This window comes from Pipistrellus hanaki (genome assembly GCF_964339955.1).
Source record: "Pipistrellus hanaki genome assembly, chromosome: 4".
NCBI lineage: Eukaryota > Metazoa > Chordata > Mammalia > Chiroptera > Vespertilionidae > Pipistrellus > Pipistrellus hanaki.
Window position 1 is genome coordinate 52,001,647 of NC_140506.1, and position 20,248 is coordinate 52,021,894.

Sequence of the window (20,248 nt, forward strand, 5' to 3'; positions counted from 1 at the left end):
CAGGGTGTGGCTCAGTGTTTGAGAGTCTACCCATGAATCAGGAGGTCAAGGTTCAATTCCCAGTCAGGGCAAAGGCCTGGGTTGCAAGCTTGATCCTGTGAAGGGGGAAGTGTAGAAGGCAGCAGATTGAGGATTCTCTCTCATCACTGATGTTTCTTTCTCTCTCTGTCTCCCTCTTCCTTCCTCTCTGAAATCAACAGAAACTTATTTTGTTTAAAAATGCACCATATTAAAAGACTTGTAGTTATTCATATTAGTTTTAACTACCATTGCCAATAACTAAACAAACCAAGATAGGCAGTTTTTTTACATTAGTATAGCCGTTACTGAATTATCATTAACATTATTATTATTCATTGCTCCTACTTACTGAGCACTAACCAAACCAAACACTAGGTTCAGCCTAGTGTACAATCTCCCACAAGGTAGCAGTTTGTATCATCCTCATGATATAGTTGCATAAACTTGTCCAGGGTCACATACCAGTAATACTATTATACAGTGCTGAAGCAAAAATGTAAGCTCAGTTCTGTCTGCCCCTAATATTCCTGCTCTACTACTGCATACTTTCACTTAATATAATGGGCCAATAGCATTAAAATTAATTTTAAAAAAACAAACAAACAAAAAAACACACAAAAAAAACACACACACACTGCCTAATTTGTGCATTTCTTAAGAACACTAAGAAAATAGAATTTCCTCATTTTGTTCTTTCCACTAACCACATTTTAACCAACCTTTCAGAAGAAGCTACAAAAAGCATTGCTTAATCTTTACCTCCCACATACACTACATCTGTATGTGGGAGGGACATGATCCACTTGAATACCCTGTCAAAGCATTCCCTTTTGCTCTATAAATTAAGATAAATAAGGCCTTGGCTAGTGTGGCTCAATTGGTTGGCCATCGTCCTATGCCCTAGGAGGTTGCCAGTTTGATTCCAGTCAAGGGCATATGCTTAGGTTGCAGGCTCCATTTCTGGTCTGGGGGGTGAGGAGGAGAGAGAGTGTAGAAGGCAGCCGATTGATGTTGTACCATTGATGTTTCTCCCTGTCTTTCCGTCTACCTTCCTCTCTCTCTAAAAATCAATAAACTATTTTAAAATAATAAAATAAATAAATAAATAATCCTGACATTTCATACCACCTTAGAAGTACAATAGATACACAGTGAAATAATTAAGACAAAAACCAAAAGCTACTCTTTCTGAATATTCTTCTCATTTTAGCTTCCTGTTCACACTGTAAAATTTTCAAATCCTAATTCTTACCCCAAAAAAGTTCATTTATGGTAAAAAAATAAAATAAAATAAAATAAAATTTGCCTCTGATAAAACAATTCTTCCCAAATTCAGTGACCAAAAGGAGAGAAAATGCCCCATTAAACTTTCAGCCAAGTTTATGAAAAATGTGAACAGAGAATCACAATCTGCTTTTATCTGTGATTACCTACTCTTAATGCCTTCTGTGGCAGCACAAGTCATCAGATTCCTAATATGCCTCCATGAAGGGATCCATTCATTAATTTATTTGACAACTCAACACACATTTCCTGATCGCCTACTATCTCTCACATGCCGTTCTAAGTGCTAGCCATAAGGACATTTCTAAATTCAACAAGAGCTTTCAAAATCGCATACAGTACTTAGATTCACAAAATTCACTCACTTTTACAGTGATGCAATGTAGATACCTCTTTAACTTCCCCCAAAACTCACTGAACCATAGAACACATTTTTAACATACTCTTAATATCTTCAGAAACTATGCTTTGCAGATCATACTGTAGGAAATTACGGAGACGTAGTTTCTTGGTCAAGGCCATGCATTTTGAAAATGTCTATCTTTTTACAAACTATAACTGTGAACAGAATTGAGACTGTACTAACTTCTCATTGAAACATGTTTTTCTACTACTTATTTATTTCTGTGAATTTCCTCTATTTCAGACGTTTGGTCATTTGAATTTCAACAAAAGTGACTACATTAAAGTGCCTAGTATTTCATGAAGGTTGTGAAACTCCTACATTAAAGGAAGATATAAAGCCACTAAAGGCCCAGTACATAAATTCATGCACCAATAGGGTCCCTCGGCCTGGCCTGTGGAATAGGGCTGAAACCAGCTCTCCGACATCTCTCAAGGGGTCCCAGATTGCAAGAGCGTGCAGGCCAGTCCGAGGCACCCCACCAGTGCATGATCAGGGCTGGGAGGGACGCAGGAAGTTGGCCAGCCAGGGAGTGACCATAGGAGGGCTCCAGGGCGTGTCTGCCCCCTCCCAATCAGCTGTACCATCACAGCAAGCTAACCTACTGGTCAGAGTGTCTGCCCCCTGGTGGTAAGTGCACATCATAGCAACTGGTCAATTGGCCAACTGTCTGCCCCTGATGGTGAGTGTACAACTGTACATCATAGCGCGCAGTTGAGCCACCTTAGCATATCATTAACACATTACGCTTTTATTGGTTAAACAGCTGACTGGACGAATGAAAACTTAGCATGTTAGGCTTTTATTACATAGAATAATCCTGAACTGAAAAGAATCCTTTCTCTTTATGCCCACAGTTGAAACTTTTCAATTAAACACTAAAAATAATTAAACACTAAACTGGGCAAGAGTTTCCAAAAATAGACTAATAAGATAACCTTGGTAATTTTTGTTAAATATAAATTCCTGAGTTCTCCTCCAGACTTACTGAATAAGGATCTCCAAAGGACATTAATAAATAAGGGTAACAACCATACAGAGTAATTCATATTATCTAGGAATTCTGGTGAAGAATAAAGTACTTCTGATATTAAAAAATTGTGGTATTTTATATGGAGCACATCTAGCTCTTTTATTCTGTGTTAACTTTAAAAATATTTCTTAACAATTTGTTTTATTACAAAATTAGATCTTCTAACCTAAGAAATCACCTCAATTCACTTCAATTATATGGACCCTGAGAACACTGTCTACTAAGAAGGGTTCCTGGTGGCTTAACTGGACTTAAATTCTAAAAAAACAGAGCCTCGAAACCGGTTTGGCTCAGTGGATAGAGCGTCAGCCTGCGGACTGAAAGGTCCCAGGTTCGAGTCCGGTCAAGGGCATGTACCTTGGTTGCAGGCACATCCCCAGTATGGGGTGTGCAGGAGGCAGCTGTTCGATGTTTCTCTCTCATTGATGTTTCTAACTCTCTATCCCTCTTCCTTCCTCTCTGTAAAAAAAAAAAATCAATAAAATATATTTAAAAAAAAATAAAAAAACAGAGCCTGGAAGCCATTTCTAGAGAGGGGCCTCGCACACAAACTGTACGTCAGGGAGGATCCGGCACTACACTGCCTTCCTACCTTGTACATATTTCTGCGATCTGAACCAACCCTTGAGGAATTCCTGGAATCCTGTTTCAGCCAATAGGACTGAGGTTTCTCCATCCAATTGAAGCTGCATAGCTATATCCCTAACAACATATTCACTGACCAATCAGAGCCATTCTATTCTGACCAATAAGGACAGTGCCTTTTGGACTAAACGGGGAGGAATCGGAGACCTTATGGAAACTGGACCAATAAGGGACCAGAGGTGGGACTTCTGTCTATATATGCCAATGTGGACCCATTTTCCCTTCCACTGATGACTGTGTTTCCCCAGATGGAGCTTAAGTACCAAAGACATTGTCTCGCCAGAGCAGAGCAGCTCAGACAGCAGACCTGCTCAGCTAAAGGAAGCCCTGGTCACAGGGCTGCCTCACAGTCCTGCTGTACGTATTACAATTGAGCTGTTCCACAACCATGCTATATCACCGCCATTCTGTGTCACTCACTGTTCCTTCTTCACTGCACCCCAGATTGGGGATTCCTGTTGGCGTCAATGGCCATCACTGAACAGTTACAACAGAATTAAATCCTAAGAAAAATAAGTTATTTTCTTTCATAAGAAGTAATATCAAGAACAGGCCAAGCAAAGTTAGAGCATCGTATATTAAATAACTCTTGAAAAATTAAGATTCTCAGCACAATATCTGTACCAATCTAGGCCAGTATTCCATACTTAAAAAAAGGCCTTGAGAATCCAAGATAAAAGACAAAACAGTAACTAAAAATTAAGGGCAATGTTGAGTTCTACTCTAATTACTTTCCTAGTTTAACTTTATTAAGTAGTCACCCTGCATAACCATAGTCCTTTGTTGCAAAATTCTCCCTAAAATGTCAATTAACATTAGAAATTCAGTGCTAAAGCAAAAAACTGTTGAGAGCTACCTTTTTTTAAGAGAAGAGGATGGGAAGGAGAAACAAGAAAAGAATACAACTTAAGGAAAGTTATTCAAATATTGGTCAATAAATAAAAAGAGCTTTGCCAAAACCGGTTTGGCTCAGTGGATAGAGCGTCGGCCTGTGGACTGAAAGGTCCCAGGTTTGATTCCGGTCACAGGCATGTACATTGGTTGCGGGCACATCCCCGATGGGAGGTGTGCGGGTGGCAGCTGGTTGATGTTTTTCTCTCATTGACGTTTCTAACTCTCTATCCTTCTGCCTTCCTCTCTATAAAAAATCAATTATGTGTGTGTGTGTGTGTGTGTGTGTGTGTGTGTGTGTATATATATATATATATATATATATAAAAGAGCTTTACTGGATTAGTAATTATTCTCTTTAATTCCTAAGTATTTACTAACGACTAATGACACCCAGCCCAAAGTCTCAGAGAAAAGATTATTTTGCTTAACAAGATTACATTAACACTGATCCAAAAGGAATTAAGCAGTGCTTGGATAAAAAGAAAATGTAATATGATAAAGATTGATTTATTACTTTTTTTTAAATATTAAAGTTTTATCAAAATGTTGCATTATGTTAATGTAATGTTAAAATACATCAAAAGTGACAAAAGAATTTACTTGAAAATGTTTTCTGACACCATTTTATTTTTCAGGTTAACATATGCAAAAATTGACTCTTAGAAGCATTCATATCTCTTAATTTTAATTCTTCCCCCTTTTTATATACAACAGAAACCATCAAAACTTACTTTTAATAAATGTTTTTATCTCCCTTCAAATTAAGAAAATCACTTCTCACCCTTATATCTCCATAAAAGTGCCCCTTAAATAACACTTTCCCACCCTGGCTCCTGTGACCCAGTTGGTTCGAGTGTCTCCCGATCCACCAAAAAGTCCAGAGTTTGATGGTCAGGGTACATACCATACCTAGGTTGCAGGGCACTGGGGGCCTGTATAAGAGGTAACCAATCAATGTTTCACTCTCATATCAATGTTCTATCTCTCTCTTCTCCTCTCTCCCTTCCCATCTCTCTAGAATCAATAAAAAGCATGTCCTTGGGTGACAAATAAATAAATAAAATACTTTACGAAAGTACTTAAATTTATTTTTTTTACAAAATAGAAAATTCAAACTGCTTCCAAAAACACTTTTCTACCTTTTGCTAAATCCTGACCTCCTTTTATATTCTCACTCCTATGGAAACGTTAGTATCATACTTCACATTTTGTTTTCTTCTACTTACCAACTATATTATACTACTTTAATCTCTTCTTACAGAAACTATCTCATCCAAACTGAGCCTGACTTTGACTTAGCTCAGATTCAAAAACAAAGGCCACAAAATAGCACACAGGGAATATGTTAATTCTTTCAAGGACAGTTTCAAATTAAGTTACATGTATGATTTAATTAATAAAATAACTTCTTAATGTTATGGGCTCTAGGCAATTTATGTTATGTTACCTAAGAAGATGTACATCCCCCGGCTTCTAATTTATCCACAGGATGTTTCCATCTAATTTGTTTCCTTTTCCCACATCAATCTTCAGTTTTCTTCTACACTGAATAATTCAGATTTTGGTGATAGGGTCCCATATTTGCAAAAGTAGATTAATTCACTTGAGCAGACTATTATGTTTTAAAGGAAGCACAGACCAGCCCTGGCTGAGTGGCTCAGGTGATTGGAGCATCATCTGTACACCGGAAGGCTGCAGGGCTGATCCGGGCGAGGCACACATGGGAGGCAACCACTTTGTGTGTTTCTCTTTCCATCTCTCTCTGTGTCTGTCTCAGTCTCTGTCTCTCTCAACTTCCTCTCTCTAAAATCAATAAAGGTATATTCCAGGGTGAAGATTTAAAAAATAACAATAAAGTACAAACCATTATAACTGGCTATTTGTAACTGGGGGAGAAATTATTTAAATCATAAAAATATCTAAATTACTCAATATAGTTAAAAAAAAAAAACCTACTACAAATAATAACAATTTAGAAAACATTTAAGAACTAGTATTAGTTTTGGTTCTTATTGAACATCTATGAAATCACTTTTAAGTTACTTCACCTCTTGTCCTAAAAGTTCTACATCGCAAAAACAGGGATTTCTGATTTCTAAAATTTCTTATGTTCTAAATGTCTGAGTTCCTTTAAATATATAATGCAACTTCAGTCCTGAGTTTTGTATCTGTTACAGTGACAACACCTGCACATACATACCAACATATAATAATATTTCCATTAAAGAAATTTTTCAGGTAAAAATTCAAAATAGCAGCTGGCCATTTTCATATTGACTATGGGAGAGTAACTGCTATATTCCTTCCTAAAAGTCAGTGTGACATTATCTATGAAAAATTAGAATGAGGAAGCCCTTCAAACCCAGTATTTGCACTTCTAGGAATGAAGACTAAAGAATGACTTGCACATTTACATGAACTTGTGTGTTCACAGATACATATTACAACACCAGATATACAATATGCTGCTCTACATAGTGTTCCACATTCTAGCAAAGGGCCCCAGTAGGTCAAGGCAAATATCAAAGACTCATTCTTCATTCCTCCTTCACAACCAATCCACTAGAAAGTCCGATCTCTTTTTCCTTTAGAATACACTGAAAATAGTCACTCCTTTCAATCTCTTCAGCTAACAACCCAGTCCCAACCACCTGGGTCTCACCTTGACTACTGTAAAATCCACCCACCTGAGTGATTTCTTCCCACTTAATCTTACCCTTCAGAACCACAGAAGCCAAAATGATCATTTTAAATAAGACCATGCACTTCCCTGTGTAAAACTCTCTCTCTCACACTTTCCATTGCCTGCCTCTCCAAGCTCATCTCACACCACGTTCTCCTTTGTTTTGATCATGCTAGGCAAAACTGAGTCATAAAACCTGCCACGCTCTTTCCTGCTCCAGGTCCCTTGATCGAGTTTTTTCCCATCCTGGAAAGCATCTTTTTTAAAATATATTTTTATTGATTTCAAAGAAGAGGGGGGAGACAGAAACATCAATGATGAGAATCATTGACTGGCTGCCATCTGCACACCCCACACTGAAGATTGAGTCTGCAACCTAGGCATGTGCCCTGACCATAAATCAAACCGTGACCTCGTCGTTCATAGGTTGATGCTCAACCACTGAGCCTAGCCAGCAAGGCTGGTTAGCTGCTTTTAAGGCTGGTTCCTCATTTTCAGTTATCAAAATAGCCTTCCCTTTGACACATATCTTTTCCTTTTGTACACTACTACTTTATATTATCTGTTCCATTCATACGCTCACCTCAATCTTTATCTTGTTTACTTACTTAATTTTCTATTTGTTCACACTAGTAAATAAATGCAGATGGCATCAACTATTTCACTTCTATTTTCCCAGCAACATATAGTTCATATCAATATTTATTTCACAGATGACAGACTAACATAAGGGCAACCTGAGTTCTTGCTTTCATTCGCCACAGGTAAGCTATTATTTAAATTAAGAGTCTTAGAGTAAAAATTTTACAGACAAGCCAATACCATTATCTAACCTACTTCGGCTAAAATATGAAAAAAAAATATCAGTAAGAATTCGGTGAAGCCAAAACCAGTTTGGCTCAGTGGTAGAGCGTCGGTCTGCGGACTGAAGGGTCCCGGGTTCGACTATGGTCAAGGGCATGTACATTGGTTGCGGGCACATCCCCAGTAGGGGGTGTGCAAGAGGCAGCTGGTCGATGTTTCGCTCTCATCGATGTTTCTAGCTCTCTATCCCTCTCTCCTCCTCTCTGTAAAAAATCAATAAAATATATTTTTTTAAAAATTTTAAAAAAAGAATTTGGTGAAAATTTACACAGTATACAATAATGTACTAAAAGTTTATGATTTGGCTTCAGCAATCTTCTTGGCTTCATCTCTGGCCCATACTGTAACTTATGACCATTTCCCTGTGGGAAATATAAATTATCCAGATTGTCTGCAACTCTGGGTGAATGGGACAAGAGACAAAGCTAAGAAGATTGCTGAGGACAGATCAGGCTTTTGTACTGGAATAGGTGATTATGGTTTATAGAGTAAGAGGTTTGTCATCAAAGTTTGTGTACTACATGAACAAGTAGGGCATCTGAACTGCAAGAGTGTGAGATTAGACTCAGTACAAAGATTACCTCCTACATGCTATAAACATTGTAATGTTCTTACCATCATAAAATCAGTATCGTTTCTTGTGTGACAAACTAAAATTTATTAGATTTCAAAGGTGTTATACTAAAGCCTATACACCCTGTTCCGAAAACTACCCCAGTGAAATTATATTGTTGGCTTTATGAAATATTGTCCAATCTTAGATAATGCACTAGAATCTACAGAAGCCCTTTGGATCTTGGTGCCACCCCAGGCTGGGGAGGGACGATTTGACATTGGCTCCAGGGTGTGTCCAGTCTGTCTAACCAAGTCCCGACATGCTGGCCACCTTCTAATTAATTTCCCTTCAATGTACACAAATCCATGCACCGGGCCTCTAGTCATTCTATAATTGGGAATTTGGTCTTAGGAAATGTTAACATTTTAATATTCATTTTAATATTAATTTTTAATATTAATTCTCACAAACTTAATCTTAACTTTTAAAAAGTAATGCCAAAATTGCAGAAGACCCCAATTCTACTTTCTTTTTACCCTAAGCCTTTTCTTCACTTACCCAAGGCCCTGAAAGCTTCTGATTTGGTAGCCCTCTATTTTATTCTATGTTACTATTAAGAAGCCAGAAGGACAATAGAAATGATAACATCTACTTTCACTAGTACATTCCTCTGGTAATACCATAATTATTTTCCCATTAAGAGTTATTTTTTCAGAGAAAAAAAAAAAGAAAAACAAATAATCAAATTTCTTTTTTAAGACCCTGAATAATACTTTTGCAACTAACTTGAACAACACATTATATAACTCCTGAAGTTCTGTGCCTCTGGGGACTCTTTTTTTGTGTGTGGAAGTATTTGTTTCCAACTTTATTTGCAGGTGAATAGTACACTGACAAAACATATTTTGTACAATCAGGTCTGCACTTCCCCCCCACACCGTGGTGCTACGGAAGCCATAGTCCCTCCAACAGCTAGACAGTCCCAGATAATGAGCTTATGAAAAACACTTTCTCTTCTTCCTCCAGGAACTCTTAAATCCTTCAGTTCTTAGGAGAAGCTTAAGTTCTAGAAATTTTACCTCTTTTTATCTCAAATCAGGAATAAACAAGTCTGAGTACAGAGCTGTAAGCACAGCAAATAAAAGCACAAAGGGAAAAACTATAGGTCTTAGAACCCGTGAGGTCACAACCTCAAAAATAAGTCATCATTTTTGAGGACTGTGTGTAATATGGGGAATGAGTATCAGAGGACTAAAAGTTTGGAACCACTGAAGTGAAGTCTGATGCACAATCTGTCTCTGTAATCTACTTCACACAACTCCCATCACAACAAAGCACTGAGCAATGGAAGAGACCTTACTCTACTTACCTGTACAAGTGAGTTGCAATATGTAGCTAATGGCCTAGTTTCATACTACTTCTTAAAGTAAAACAAACAAAAAATGCAACAGAAACTTACCTTCAAAAGGGGACCCCAACTGGTATTTTCCACTAAAAAATTTTGGCAATGAAAATACAAGTGCTCCCAGTCCTATCATAAAAGATGCAAATGCGAGCCATCTTGGTTTGTGTCCTCTTTCGCCAACATATGAAACAAATAAAGACAACAAGCAGAATGCGATATCATAGCTTGATGATATCAGGCCAGTCAGGGAACTCTTCATTTCATAGCGCTTCTCAATAGTAGAAATACTAATATTTACTAGGCCATTTACCACAACACCTAAAAGAGAAAAAAAAAAAAAGTATGGCATTACAACTTTATCAGATAGATGATTATTACCAGCACAATGTACCAACATTTGGTTGTTTGTTATTTTTTTATATTTTTAAATGTACCAATTTAAAAAGACTCAAGGTTTCAAAGGTAGGAAACTTTAAACATACCTGCTCACAAAATCAGTTTGCTCTTAAATTGAACACTTGAGAATTTTCAGGTGTTAAATAAAATTGATGCTTACTACATCCTAAATTGTAGCTAACTTCATTTTTCTTTAAATGGCAATCAAAAAGTGAGACTGGTAAAGTTCCATGCGGACAGTTTGCCAGTTTCCAATTGTATCATACTTTTACCACCCTAACTTAGAAGAGTACTAAAGTACAGCTGATTCCAAAGGTCATTTGAGCAATGCTCAAACACTTCCCAAGTTATTAAGTCCTTAAACATATTTATATATAACAAGAGATCCTTGACTTAAGTCTTTAAAAGTTGAAATTGAGCTCTCAAGCCTTTTTCTTTCTACTGCTCTTGAAGATATCAAAGTTAAAGGTCCTGGAGCAAAGGTAAACATAAATTGCCCTAGCCCTAGCCAGTTTGGCTCAGCGGATAGAGCATCAGCCTGTGGACTGAAGGGTCCCAAGTTCAATTCAGGTCAAGGGCACATGCACAGGTTGTGGGCTCAGTTCCCCAGTAGAGGGCATGCAGGAGGCAGACAATCAATGATTATCATCATTGATGTTTCTATCTCTCCCTCTCCCTTCCTCTCTGAATTTAATAAAAATATATTTTTAATGTAAAAACAAATTAAGAGCATTATTTCAACCACTGGGATTCTAAATCATAGGAAAAGTAAAATAAAAATAAAAAACCTTACACTTCATCTGTTTATTATAACTATGATGGAGGCATATAATGCAAAGAAGTAAAAGCTGAAAATACAATTTTGATAGATGACAAAAATATCCTGTCCAAATATTGAATAAATTTAGTTCATACATTACTATAAATTGAAAAAAATGGCATCTGACCAAATTACAAAGTGTTTAATTAGTTACCCCTTTTACTTAAAAGAATATCATGAATTGTTTTCATTTGTTTATAAATAGAAAAAGTATACAGAAGTTATGATGTTTGTAATTTTTTAAGATTTTTCTTTATCAAGAGAACTGCTAACAAGTTTCTAAAAGCTCTAATATACTTGCATGCCAGTTTAAATCTATAAGTAAATTACAATTACTAACATGTTAATGAAAAATAAAGTATCTAAAGTACCTAGGAATGACAATTTAACTGGTATAAGGAGAAACACTTTCTCATCTAAAAATCAGCTTCCTAACATATTTACCATACTGATTACAAGTCATTCATTTGAACTCCTTGCCTTTATGGTAAAACTTCTGAAAACATTCATTTGTAAACTCTTATGGAAGTACTAGAGGCTTGGTGCACAAAATTTGTGCACTGGAGGGGGTGTCCCTCAGCCCAGCCTGCACCCTGGGACTCCTAGGGGTATGTCCTACTGCTGGTTTAGAGATTGGGCCTAAATCATCAATCAGGCATCCCTCTCAATCCAGGACTGCTGGTTCCTAACCTCTTGTCTGTTGGCCTGTCTGAGAGACGCCTGAGATGGCACATGGACATTATTTTAATTCTTATCAGCTGGGCCCAAGGGCACTGGCAGAATCCAGTTATCAGTACTGATTTCTTATCTTTATTCATGTGCTTGGAATGAGAAACAAATAGGACCTTGACTTACCCAGATCTTGATATGCCAAATCTTGTACCAAAAAATGAGGAGCTTACCCAGATCCTGATGAATAGGATGTGGGCACACCCAAAACTCCTTTTGACCTTAAACTTCCCTTTGGAAACCAATAAATTATGCTGTGACTTTCTCTCCATCAGAGAGATGGCACCCACCTAGCGCCCAGCTTTATGAATTTATTTCTGCCTCTTGTCTCTTTCTTTCTCTAATTTCTTAATCCCCAGCTCCTCCACTCAGGAACCTGTCGTTTTCCGTGCGGGACGCAGAAAACAGAGAAATTGCCCACCTCAATTGCCCCTAACCACTTCTGCCTGCCAGCCTGATTACCCCCTAACTGCTCCCCTGCTGGCCTGATTGACACTTAACTGCTCTCCTGGCAGCCCAATCACCCCCAACTGCCCTCCCTGCCGGCCTGGTCATCGCAGTGGAAGCCGAGGAACAGCAGCTGGGACCCCCACCCCCCACCCCTCCACACCCCATCTCACCGCTGAGGGAACTCCAGAAAGCCACTTGGAGCAGCAGCCGGGACCCACCCTCTAGCGGCCCAGGGAACTGCAGGGGCAGGCGCAGGGAGCAGCTGGCCCCACTCTGCACTATGCAAGCCACCATCTTGTGACAGCATTATGGCATAGGGTTAATTTGCATATTACCTCTTTATTATATAGGATGGCACTTTAAGCTATGAATCTGAATGTGAATTTTATGCTGCAGAAGTACTAAGAACTCTACTTTAAGAAAGAAAAAAAAAAAGAAATTCTATGAAATACTGCATATTATGCTTGAAGTTAGGAAGTATGCTAGGAAATTATGTCCTAAGAGAAATCCTGTTTATCGCTGAAAAATGTTGGGTTAAGACAGTGGTCCACAAATTCATTAGTCAAAATGAACCAAATATCAACAGTACAAGGATTGGAATTTTTTTTGAGAGCCAAACTTTTTAAACTTAAACTATATACTTTAAACTTAAACTATAAACTTAAACTATGTACCTATGTAGGTAGGTACATTGTTATTAACTTACTTAGGGTACTCCTAGACTGGTCTTTGCTAAAACCTCAAGGGGCCAAAGAGCCACATGTGGCTCTTGAACCACAGTTTGCCAACCAGGGGGTTAAGGAAACTCACTTGGTAAGGTTTGGGGTTCTCCTGCAGTTAAACATGTATTCATATACAATGGAAATGGTCTTCCCAAGGATCATGTTTGAGAGAAAAGGTAATAAAGCGGGGACCTCTGGGTAGATGTAGCTGCAGGCTAAACACGTTTTAAGAGTGACAAGTATATTTTATAATAATTTTTAAAATGTTATATTAATTATAAAATTATGTCATCTGGAATAATATAGAAATTGTAGAATACCTTTTAAGAGAAAACACAAGAATTTTTTTGTTTAGGTCCAACTGTTATGGAATAAGAAGCTAGGAAAACTCCAGAACAAGCATAATAGGGAAACTAAGATAGATAGCTACAGAGCAGTTTTCAGCCACACAGTAAATCCTATCTTCCCTAAACCAAAGATGCTTAAGACTAAACTGTTTATAGCTTAAATCAACCTATTCAGGGAGACAGATAACAGAAATCCAATTAGTGCCTTTTCCCAACCACACCTAATGACTGAGAAATTAAGAGAGAAAAAAATCTCACTTTGGTACATCAACATTAAGCTGATGAATTTTCTATAGATTCTCCCCTAAGACCTCCCCTAAAGGCCCAGCCTTTAAAACCCCTGGAAAGGAAGGTCTCATGGACCTCCCCCAGGCCATTTCCTTCCCCCTGTCTCTTCCCCCCAGGCACTATCTCCTAAACTCTAAGGGACCTGGAAAGACTTGCAACCAGGGGAGCAATGGCAGCAGCCGCTCATCCAGGGCTAACCCTCAGAACTTGTCTCCAAGGCCCCCCTTTTCTCTGACCCCCCAGTGAAACAGGAATTTTGGGGGGTGAAAAAGACAGGTTTTAGGAAATTTTAGAAACTAAAAGAACCATAAAAGCACAGGGCTGCAGAGCAGCAGAAGGTGTTATCTCCATAGAATAGGGGAGTGGAAAAACTACAATAGGTAGATTTCCACTGAAGGAGGGAGCTGGGAACAGCAGAAGGTCTATATTTACAAAATAAAGAGAAGGAAGCCCTTCATCCAGAAGAAGAAAGCCCACAGGGAATAGAAAGACAATAAGGAAGGAGGGCTCCACCTTTGAAACCAGGAGTTACTATAGTAACCAGTCCAAGGGAATAGTGATCAATCTGAGGGGTTATCAAAGCACCAAGATCTGCAGCCTTTATAAGCCATAGGGAAAAGGAACTCAGTGGGACCCTTTTCCCCTCCCCACGTGGGAGTCGGTACTTGTTTAATAAATCTCCACCTTTGCTAACTTTGGCTGACAAAGAATCGAGGTTCCAGTCCAAAAATTCTGCTTCACCAGTGAGCCAAAGTAGCTCAGCTGAGACTCTCCTGTTGCTGCTGCTGTGCCCTTGTTTCACTGATCTAAGTATATTTTTGCTTTGGTCAATAAGTTCTTGCTTGCTTTTCTACACTTTGCCTTTTGATGGAAACATTTCCTTTAAGGAGACAAAATCCTGCCGTGGCTGGTGTGTTGAGTGGTTAGAGCATTGGCCTTCGCACTGAAAGATCTCAGGTTCATTCCCAGTCAAGGGCACGTACCTGGGTTGCTGGCGTGTACAGGAGGCAACCTATGTGTCTCTCTTACATAGATGTTTCTCTCTCTCCCTCCCTCCCTTTCCACGCTCTCTAAAAATCAATGAAAAAATAATCACAGGTTTTGGACAACTGAAATCAAGAAATTGACTAGGATGAAGATATTGAGAGAAAGTGAACTTTGGCGCAGATAAGAAAGGTGGAAAGGGAAATAGCTCTAGCATAAAACTACCTTTAGTAGAAAATCTGAAGTTAGTCCCACTTACAATCAATAAATACTTAACACCTAACTTATGCACAGCAAGGGGCATTATGTTCCTTTGAAATAGGGGAGCAAATATGTTTATATTTATTCTTCTGTTAATCTTAGAAAAGAGAATTTTCAACCCCTCCGCCAAAGTTGCCAAAGTTTCTTCCATCAGTCCTTGCTTGCCTCCTTACACAATATTTTTAAAAATATGTGCATATCCTTAAACTCTAATTAACCTTCAGCATGTCCTTTCACATGCTCCACCTCAATGCCTACGCCTCCTCTCTGTGTCATGTTCCTGTGGGTGTCAGTTCCCATTTCTCTCAGGCCCCGCATTAGACCACCCTCCGCAGCTTCCACCTTCTCTGTGCTCCCTGCAGGGAGCCACTCTCCTCCACCCTGATCCTCCACCCTGAGACTCACTCCTCCAAAGCAGCCTTGGGGGCAAACTCCTGAGCGCATAAGCCTGGACTTGACCAGCAACTCCCAAGGGAACGTAAAAGAAACCCCTGAACAAAAACGGAGGCTGCATCCCTCTGCTGTTAGAAGGACCTCACCCTCCACACGCCTGAAACCTTTGCGAATTGCACTACACTTGCGCCTTCATACAACTCCGACTACATATATAGCCACAAAATATGAGAACTTAATATCCCACCTACACTATACTGCTCAACAAGCTGCTCCTTTGAGAACCAGCCTACCCTCACCTGCAAATTTCTTAATTAATACGTTCCAGGAACTGTAAAAACAAAAATCCCTTCAATTGGAGGTTTAGCAAAATGCATACTTTTGTCCCGTGGAACGAATCCCCTCTAGCACCTCCCCACGGGATGGCTCGATAATTTCAATCTTCCCCGGAGGGACCGAACCTGCTAAACCGAGGCAGGTAGGACACCAAGGAGCAAATGCTGCGTGCAAAGTTTTACAACATCTTAGCGACTACAGAGAAGCTGAAATGTGGAAGTCTGAGCCTCGCTGGTTACTGTGGACCGGAGCTCCTGCAAGACCGCGGCCCGGCCGCCTCGCGGGGCAGGCGGACCCGGCTCCTGCCCTCGCCCCCCGCCCGCACCCGCACCTCGCACCCCGCACCCGGGTCCGCCCGGCCCCCGCCCCCCGCGGCGCGGACCTCACCTTGGATGAGGGCCAGGAGGCAGTAGTGGATCAGAAAGCCCTGCGGCGTGTTGCAGGGCTGCAGGCACCGGGGTGTGAAGCTGCCCCACCCGCACGGCCCCTCCGACCGCGACTCCGGCCCGGGCGGCGCTCGGGGGTCCGGGGCCGCGGCGGCCGGCAGCGGGGGCTCCGGGGGCCGCGGGGGCTCCGGCGGCTCGGGCGGCAGCGAATTCTCCGTCCGGGCGCCGGCGGGCAAGGCGGGCACCTCGACGGGAGAGGGCGATGCGGAGACGCGGCGGCGCGGGGTGTCAGGGCTGGAGCTGAGGAAAGCCGGGTTCTCAATGCCTCCGCCGCGCTTCATGGTCCGGACGGGTTCCCCGCTTCAGGGTGTCTGAGCTGGAAAAAAAAGAAAAAAACCAGGTCCCGCTCTGGCTCCTCCCCGGGCAGGTGACAGCGCCCCCGTGCGGGGAGACCCCGCCTCCCCGCTTCCCCTCCGGCCTCGCCCCGGCCGCCGGGCGCCTCCAGCGCCGCCTCCCGCGGGCGGGTCTCACCTGCGGCCGCGGACCCGCCGGGTGCGGGGCTGGGCGGCGCCCAGGTGAGGAGGCGGGAGGGGCCGGAGGGAGGGAGGGTTCGCCGGCCCGCCGCCCTGATCCTGGCGGGATCCCGGGCACCGGGAACCTAATAGAGGGTGTAGGAGGCTGGTGACCCTAAGCTCTCCCTGGGAGCTGGCAGCAAAGCTGCGAACACAGTTGCATCAGGAAATCTTTGAAGGAAATATCCCGCGGCTCTCTTCCCGGGCTGCGTGTGGACTCCAGGAACCTAGCAGCCGCAGGTACAGTGCTTTGGATTCCGTGAGCATCCTGGTGAGGCTTCTACCTGTCATCTCCCTAAAAAAATTCCTCCCCGCCTCCTCCCCATCGTAACATAGCCGCCTTTTTTTTATTTGACTTCCCCCAAACTGAGAGAAAGGGAATTAAGAAACTTTAAAAAGCAGGTATGTGATTTCTACCTGTGGAATACATTTTTAAAAGCACACTGAAGAACTGAACACCATTTATACGGTAGTGGTTACAATTGATTCATTCATTCGTGGAAATGTATTTATTTCCTGGGTGCCAAACACTGCTCTAGCCTCTGGGGGTACACGCGTGCCTAAAAACTGGCAAAGACCCCTACACTTATGCTGTTTGCATTCTATAATAATAAGAGAGAGAGAATAAGTAATAACTATATAGTACATTTCATTGTGATAAGTGCTGGTGGGTGGGGGTGTGTGTGGGTGGGTGGGGGGGGGGGGGGGAAGAAGAATAAAGCAAGAGCAGGCTGGAAAGTGTGTGTGTCCGAGAAGGGGAGGAACACAATGCACTTTTAAATTAGGTGGTTAGGGAAGGCCTCCTGACTATTGAGCTAAGACCTGAAGGAGGTGAGGGAGAACTGTAGCTGGGGTAGAATGAGATAGTGGAGAACAGCAGGAGTCCAGGCAGGTAAAGGGGTGCAGGTGGGGTGGAGGAGAAGTGATTGGGACCAGACTTTGAAGGCCATTATAGGACTTTAGCTTTTATTGTGAGTGAAAGACGAAAATGTGGAGCCAAGGAGTGACATGATCCTGACATGATTAGGTTTTTCAAAGGATCCATTCTCTCTCCCCTTTCTAAAGATAGACTAATATATCCCAAATATATTTGAAACAATGATGTTTTTAAAACTACATATTAAGATCTTAAAATGTTTCTTTCCCTAAATTAAATGTTTATTCCAATAAGGAACATAATAAAACATACATGTTCTCTTTTTGCCCGTTTCTCAAGGCTACATACACAAAATTGTTGTGCTTCATAAGACTGTACAGTGTTAAGGAACGCACTTCCCCAGATCTAATTACTGATTATAAAATATCTCAAAACAGGTCTCAGATGTTACTGGATACGATACTGCTATATTATATGTTTTTTCAATACACTACTACTATTATTCACATATAAGGTCCCCATTTTATTAGACATTAGAGTACTTCACTACATATTAATTCATCGCTCTATTAAGTTCTACAGAGAATTTTCAAGTCTTGCTATCTTAATTTAACACATGGCTGATTGCCTACCCAAGAAGCTACTTGTATGATAGATTCAGTGCTAAAACATCTCAAATAGCCATGATTTGGTAGCATATAATAGACATATCCAGTTGTAGCCTTTAACCTAGAGAAGAGAATATGGTGATAAAAAGGCTCCTAAAATAAGATGGGTTTTATTTCTTCTAACTATAGACACTAGGCTCAGTTAAGACGGCTTAGAGGAATGTTTTTCAAACACTATTACTTCTAAATAAACTAGAATTCAGAAGAAAGAATTGCATAAATGCTACTTTGTGAAAATTTAGTTTCAGTTATATATGCTTTATTTACTGAATCGAGAAATGAAATTTTAAAAATATATCGTACATCCCGTGTTTCTTGTTTCCTCACAGTCAAAAAAGGTCTAGACTGACCCAAGGTATAGGAAAAGAGTAGAAATAAGAAATAATTGATGAACCAAAAGACAGATATAAAGACAATAAAGCAACAAGCAGACTGTCAAATTAAAGCGGGGAGGGTAGGGAGATCTGGGGGAGATAAGAGATCAACCAAAGGACTTGTATACATGCATATAAGTACAACCAATGGACACAAAACTCTGGGGAGGGAGGGGATGTATGGGGGAGGGGGCAATGTTAAAATATGTACACAGATAATAATTTAATTAAAAAAATGAAAAAAAAGAAATAACTTTTTTTTTTTTACATTTTTAAATTAAATTTACTGGGGTGACATTTGTTTTGAAATTACATTTTAAATGTATGCCAATATTCCATTATTAATCTTTATACAAGCAGTAGCTATTATTATCTACGTTTTACACAGTAAAGAGCAGATTAGTAACTCTCCCTAAGTCATACAGGATAGCTAGTAAATGGCCTGCCACTTTTTAAGGCTATGAAGTCAGTTCTCTCAGTCAGATATCTTCCCTGGTCTTTGCATTTTTCTCTTTTAATTGCTACAGCCTAACTCTGTTGGTTAGAATTATTGCCTAGAAATTCTAAGAGATTAAGACTCTATATACCAGATGTTGTTGAGGTTTGAAGATGAATTCTGTTCTGAATGCCCAGAGTTTTCAGATATCCACATTAGATTTAGTATGCAATCTGCCTAGGCTGTCTATCAAAAAAAAAAAAAAAAAAATAGACAGATATGGACTTAAAGTGGTATCACCATTTTATCTGTGAAATATGAAACAATTTAACCAATAAGCAAATTATCTTTCATCAGCGGTAATTAAATACAGTCATATCTTAGGGGTGGGGGGTTGGAGGAGGATATAGGGAGGATAAATGGTAATACTCAGAGGCTTGACTTGGAGTGGTGAACACACAATACAGTGAAAAGATGATGTATTGTAGAATTGTTCACCTGAAAGCTGTATCATTTTTTTAACCAATGTCACCTGATTAAAAATTTCAATTTAAAAAATAAATCAGTTCAAACCATACTATCAAAGTTAAAGTAGCACCATCATCATGCACTTAAATCTATACTAAGGAGAAATCTCTACTCTTCCAACGTTCTAGAATTTTGTTGACAGACTAGCATAAGTACTATTGCTTCATTTTAAATACAAATTGCTCTTACTGAAAGTGCTATCAACACCACTTTCCTGTTCCCCTACATCCTTTATGCTGCAATGATAGAAGGAAGGTTCAGGTTTGCAACAAAGACAGATAAGCAAAACAAAACAAAACAACAAAAAAACTTGATGGGTTTTGTTTGTGCTAATTCTATGGAAAATTATCTTTTACAGTAATACAGTGATCCCATTATTTTTTTTTAATTCTTTGGTCAATCTAAGGTAAATCTAGTAAGCATAGTCAAAATATACCATGTTAAATTTCAGAAGGTAATTAATAAATTGCTATTAATTTTGTGAATTTTATTTGTTACATTTTTGAAGGTGAAGAATGGAAAAAAGAATAGTACTCAAGCCGAAACCCGTTTGGGTTAGTGGATAGAGCATCGGCCTGAGGACTGAAAGGCCCCAGGTTCAATTTCCATCAAGGGCATGTACCTTGGTTGTGGGCACATCTCCAGTAGGGGGTGTGCAAGAGGCAGCTGATTGATGTTTCTCTCTAATGGATGTTTCTAACTCTCTATCCCTCTCTCTTCCTCTTGTAAAAAGTCAATAAAAGATATTAAAAAAAAAAAAGAAAAAAAAAAGAATAGTACCCAAATTTTATAGTGAAGCTCCAACAATCTCCAGAGGAGCAGATGTCCCTGCCTATGGATATTCTCTAGGTTATATAATAGGTAGGTCTTCCTAATCAGGCACTGAATAAACC

At 40.0% G+C, this 20,248-nt stretch overlaps 1 protein-coding gene across 2 annotated transcripts in view; it reads right to left on the minus strand.

The window, feature by feature from the left end:
• The window catches only part of SLCO4C1 (solute carrier organic anion transporter family member 4C1), a 105,002-nt gene that overhangs the window by 45,565 nt on the left and 39,189 nt on the right, over window positions 1–20,248 (minus strand). For both annotated transcript variants that reach the window (XM_084881792.1, XM_084881791.1), the window contains 2 exons: window positions 15,902–16,276; window positions 9,843–10,106 (listed from right to left, as the gene is read on the minus strand). In XM_084881792.1, the coding sequence (XP_084737918.1) occupies window positions 9,843–10,106; window positions 15,902–16,241 (604 nt within the window). In that variant the 5' untranslated portion in view covers window positions 16,242–16,276. The remainder of the gene's footprint in view (window positions 1–9,842; window positions 10,107–15,901; window positions 16,277–20,248) is intronic.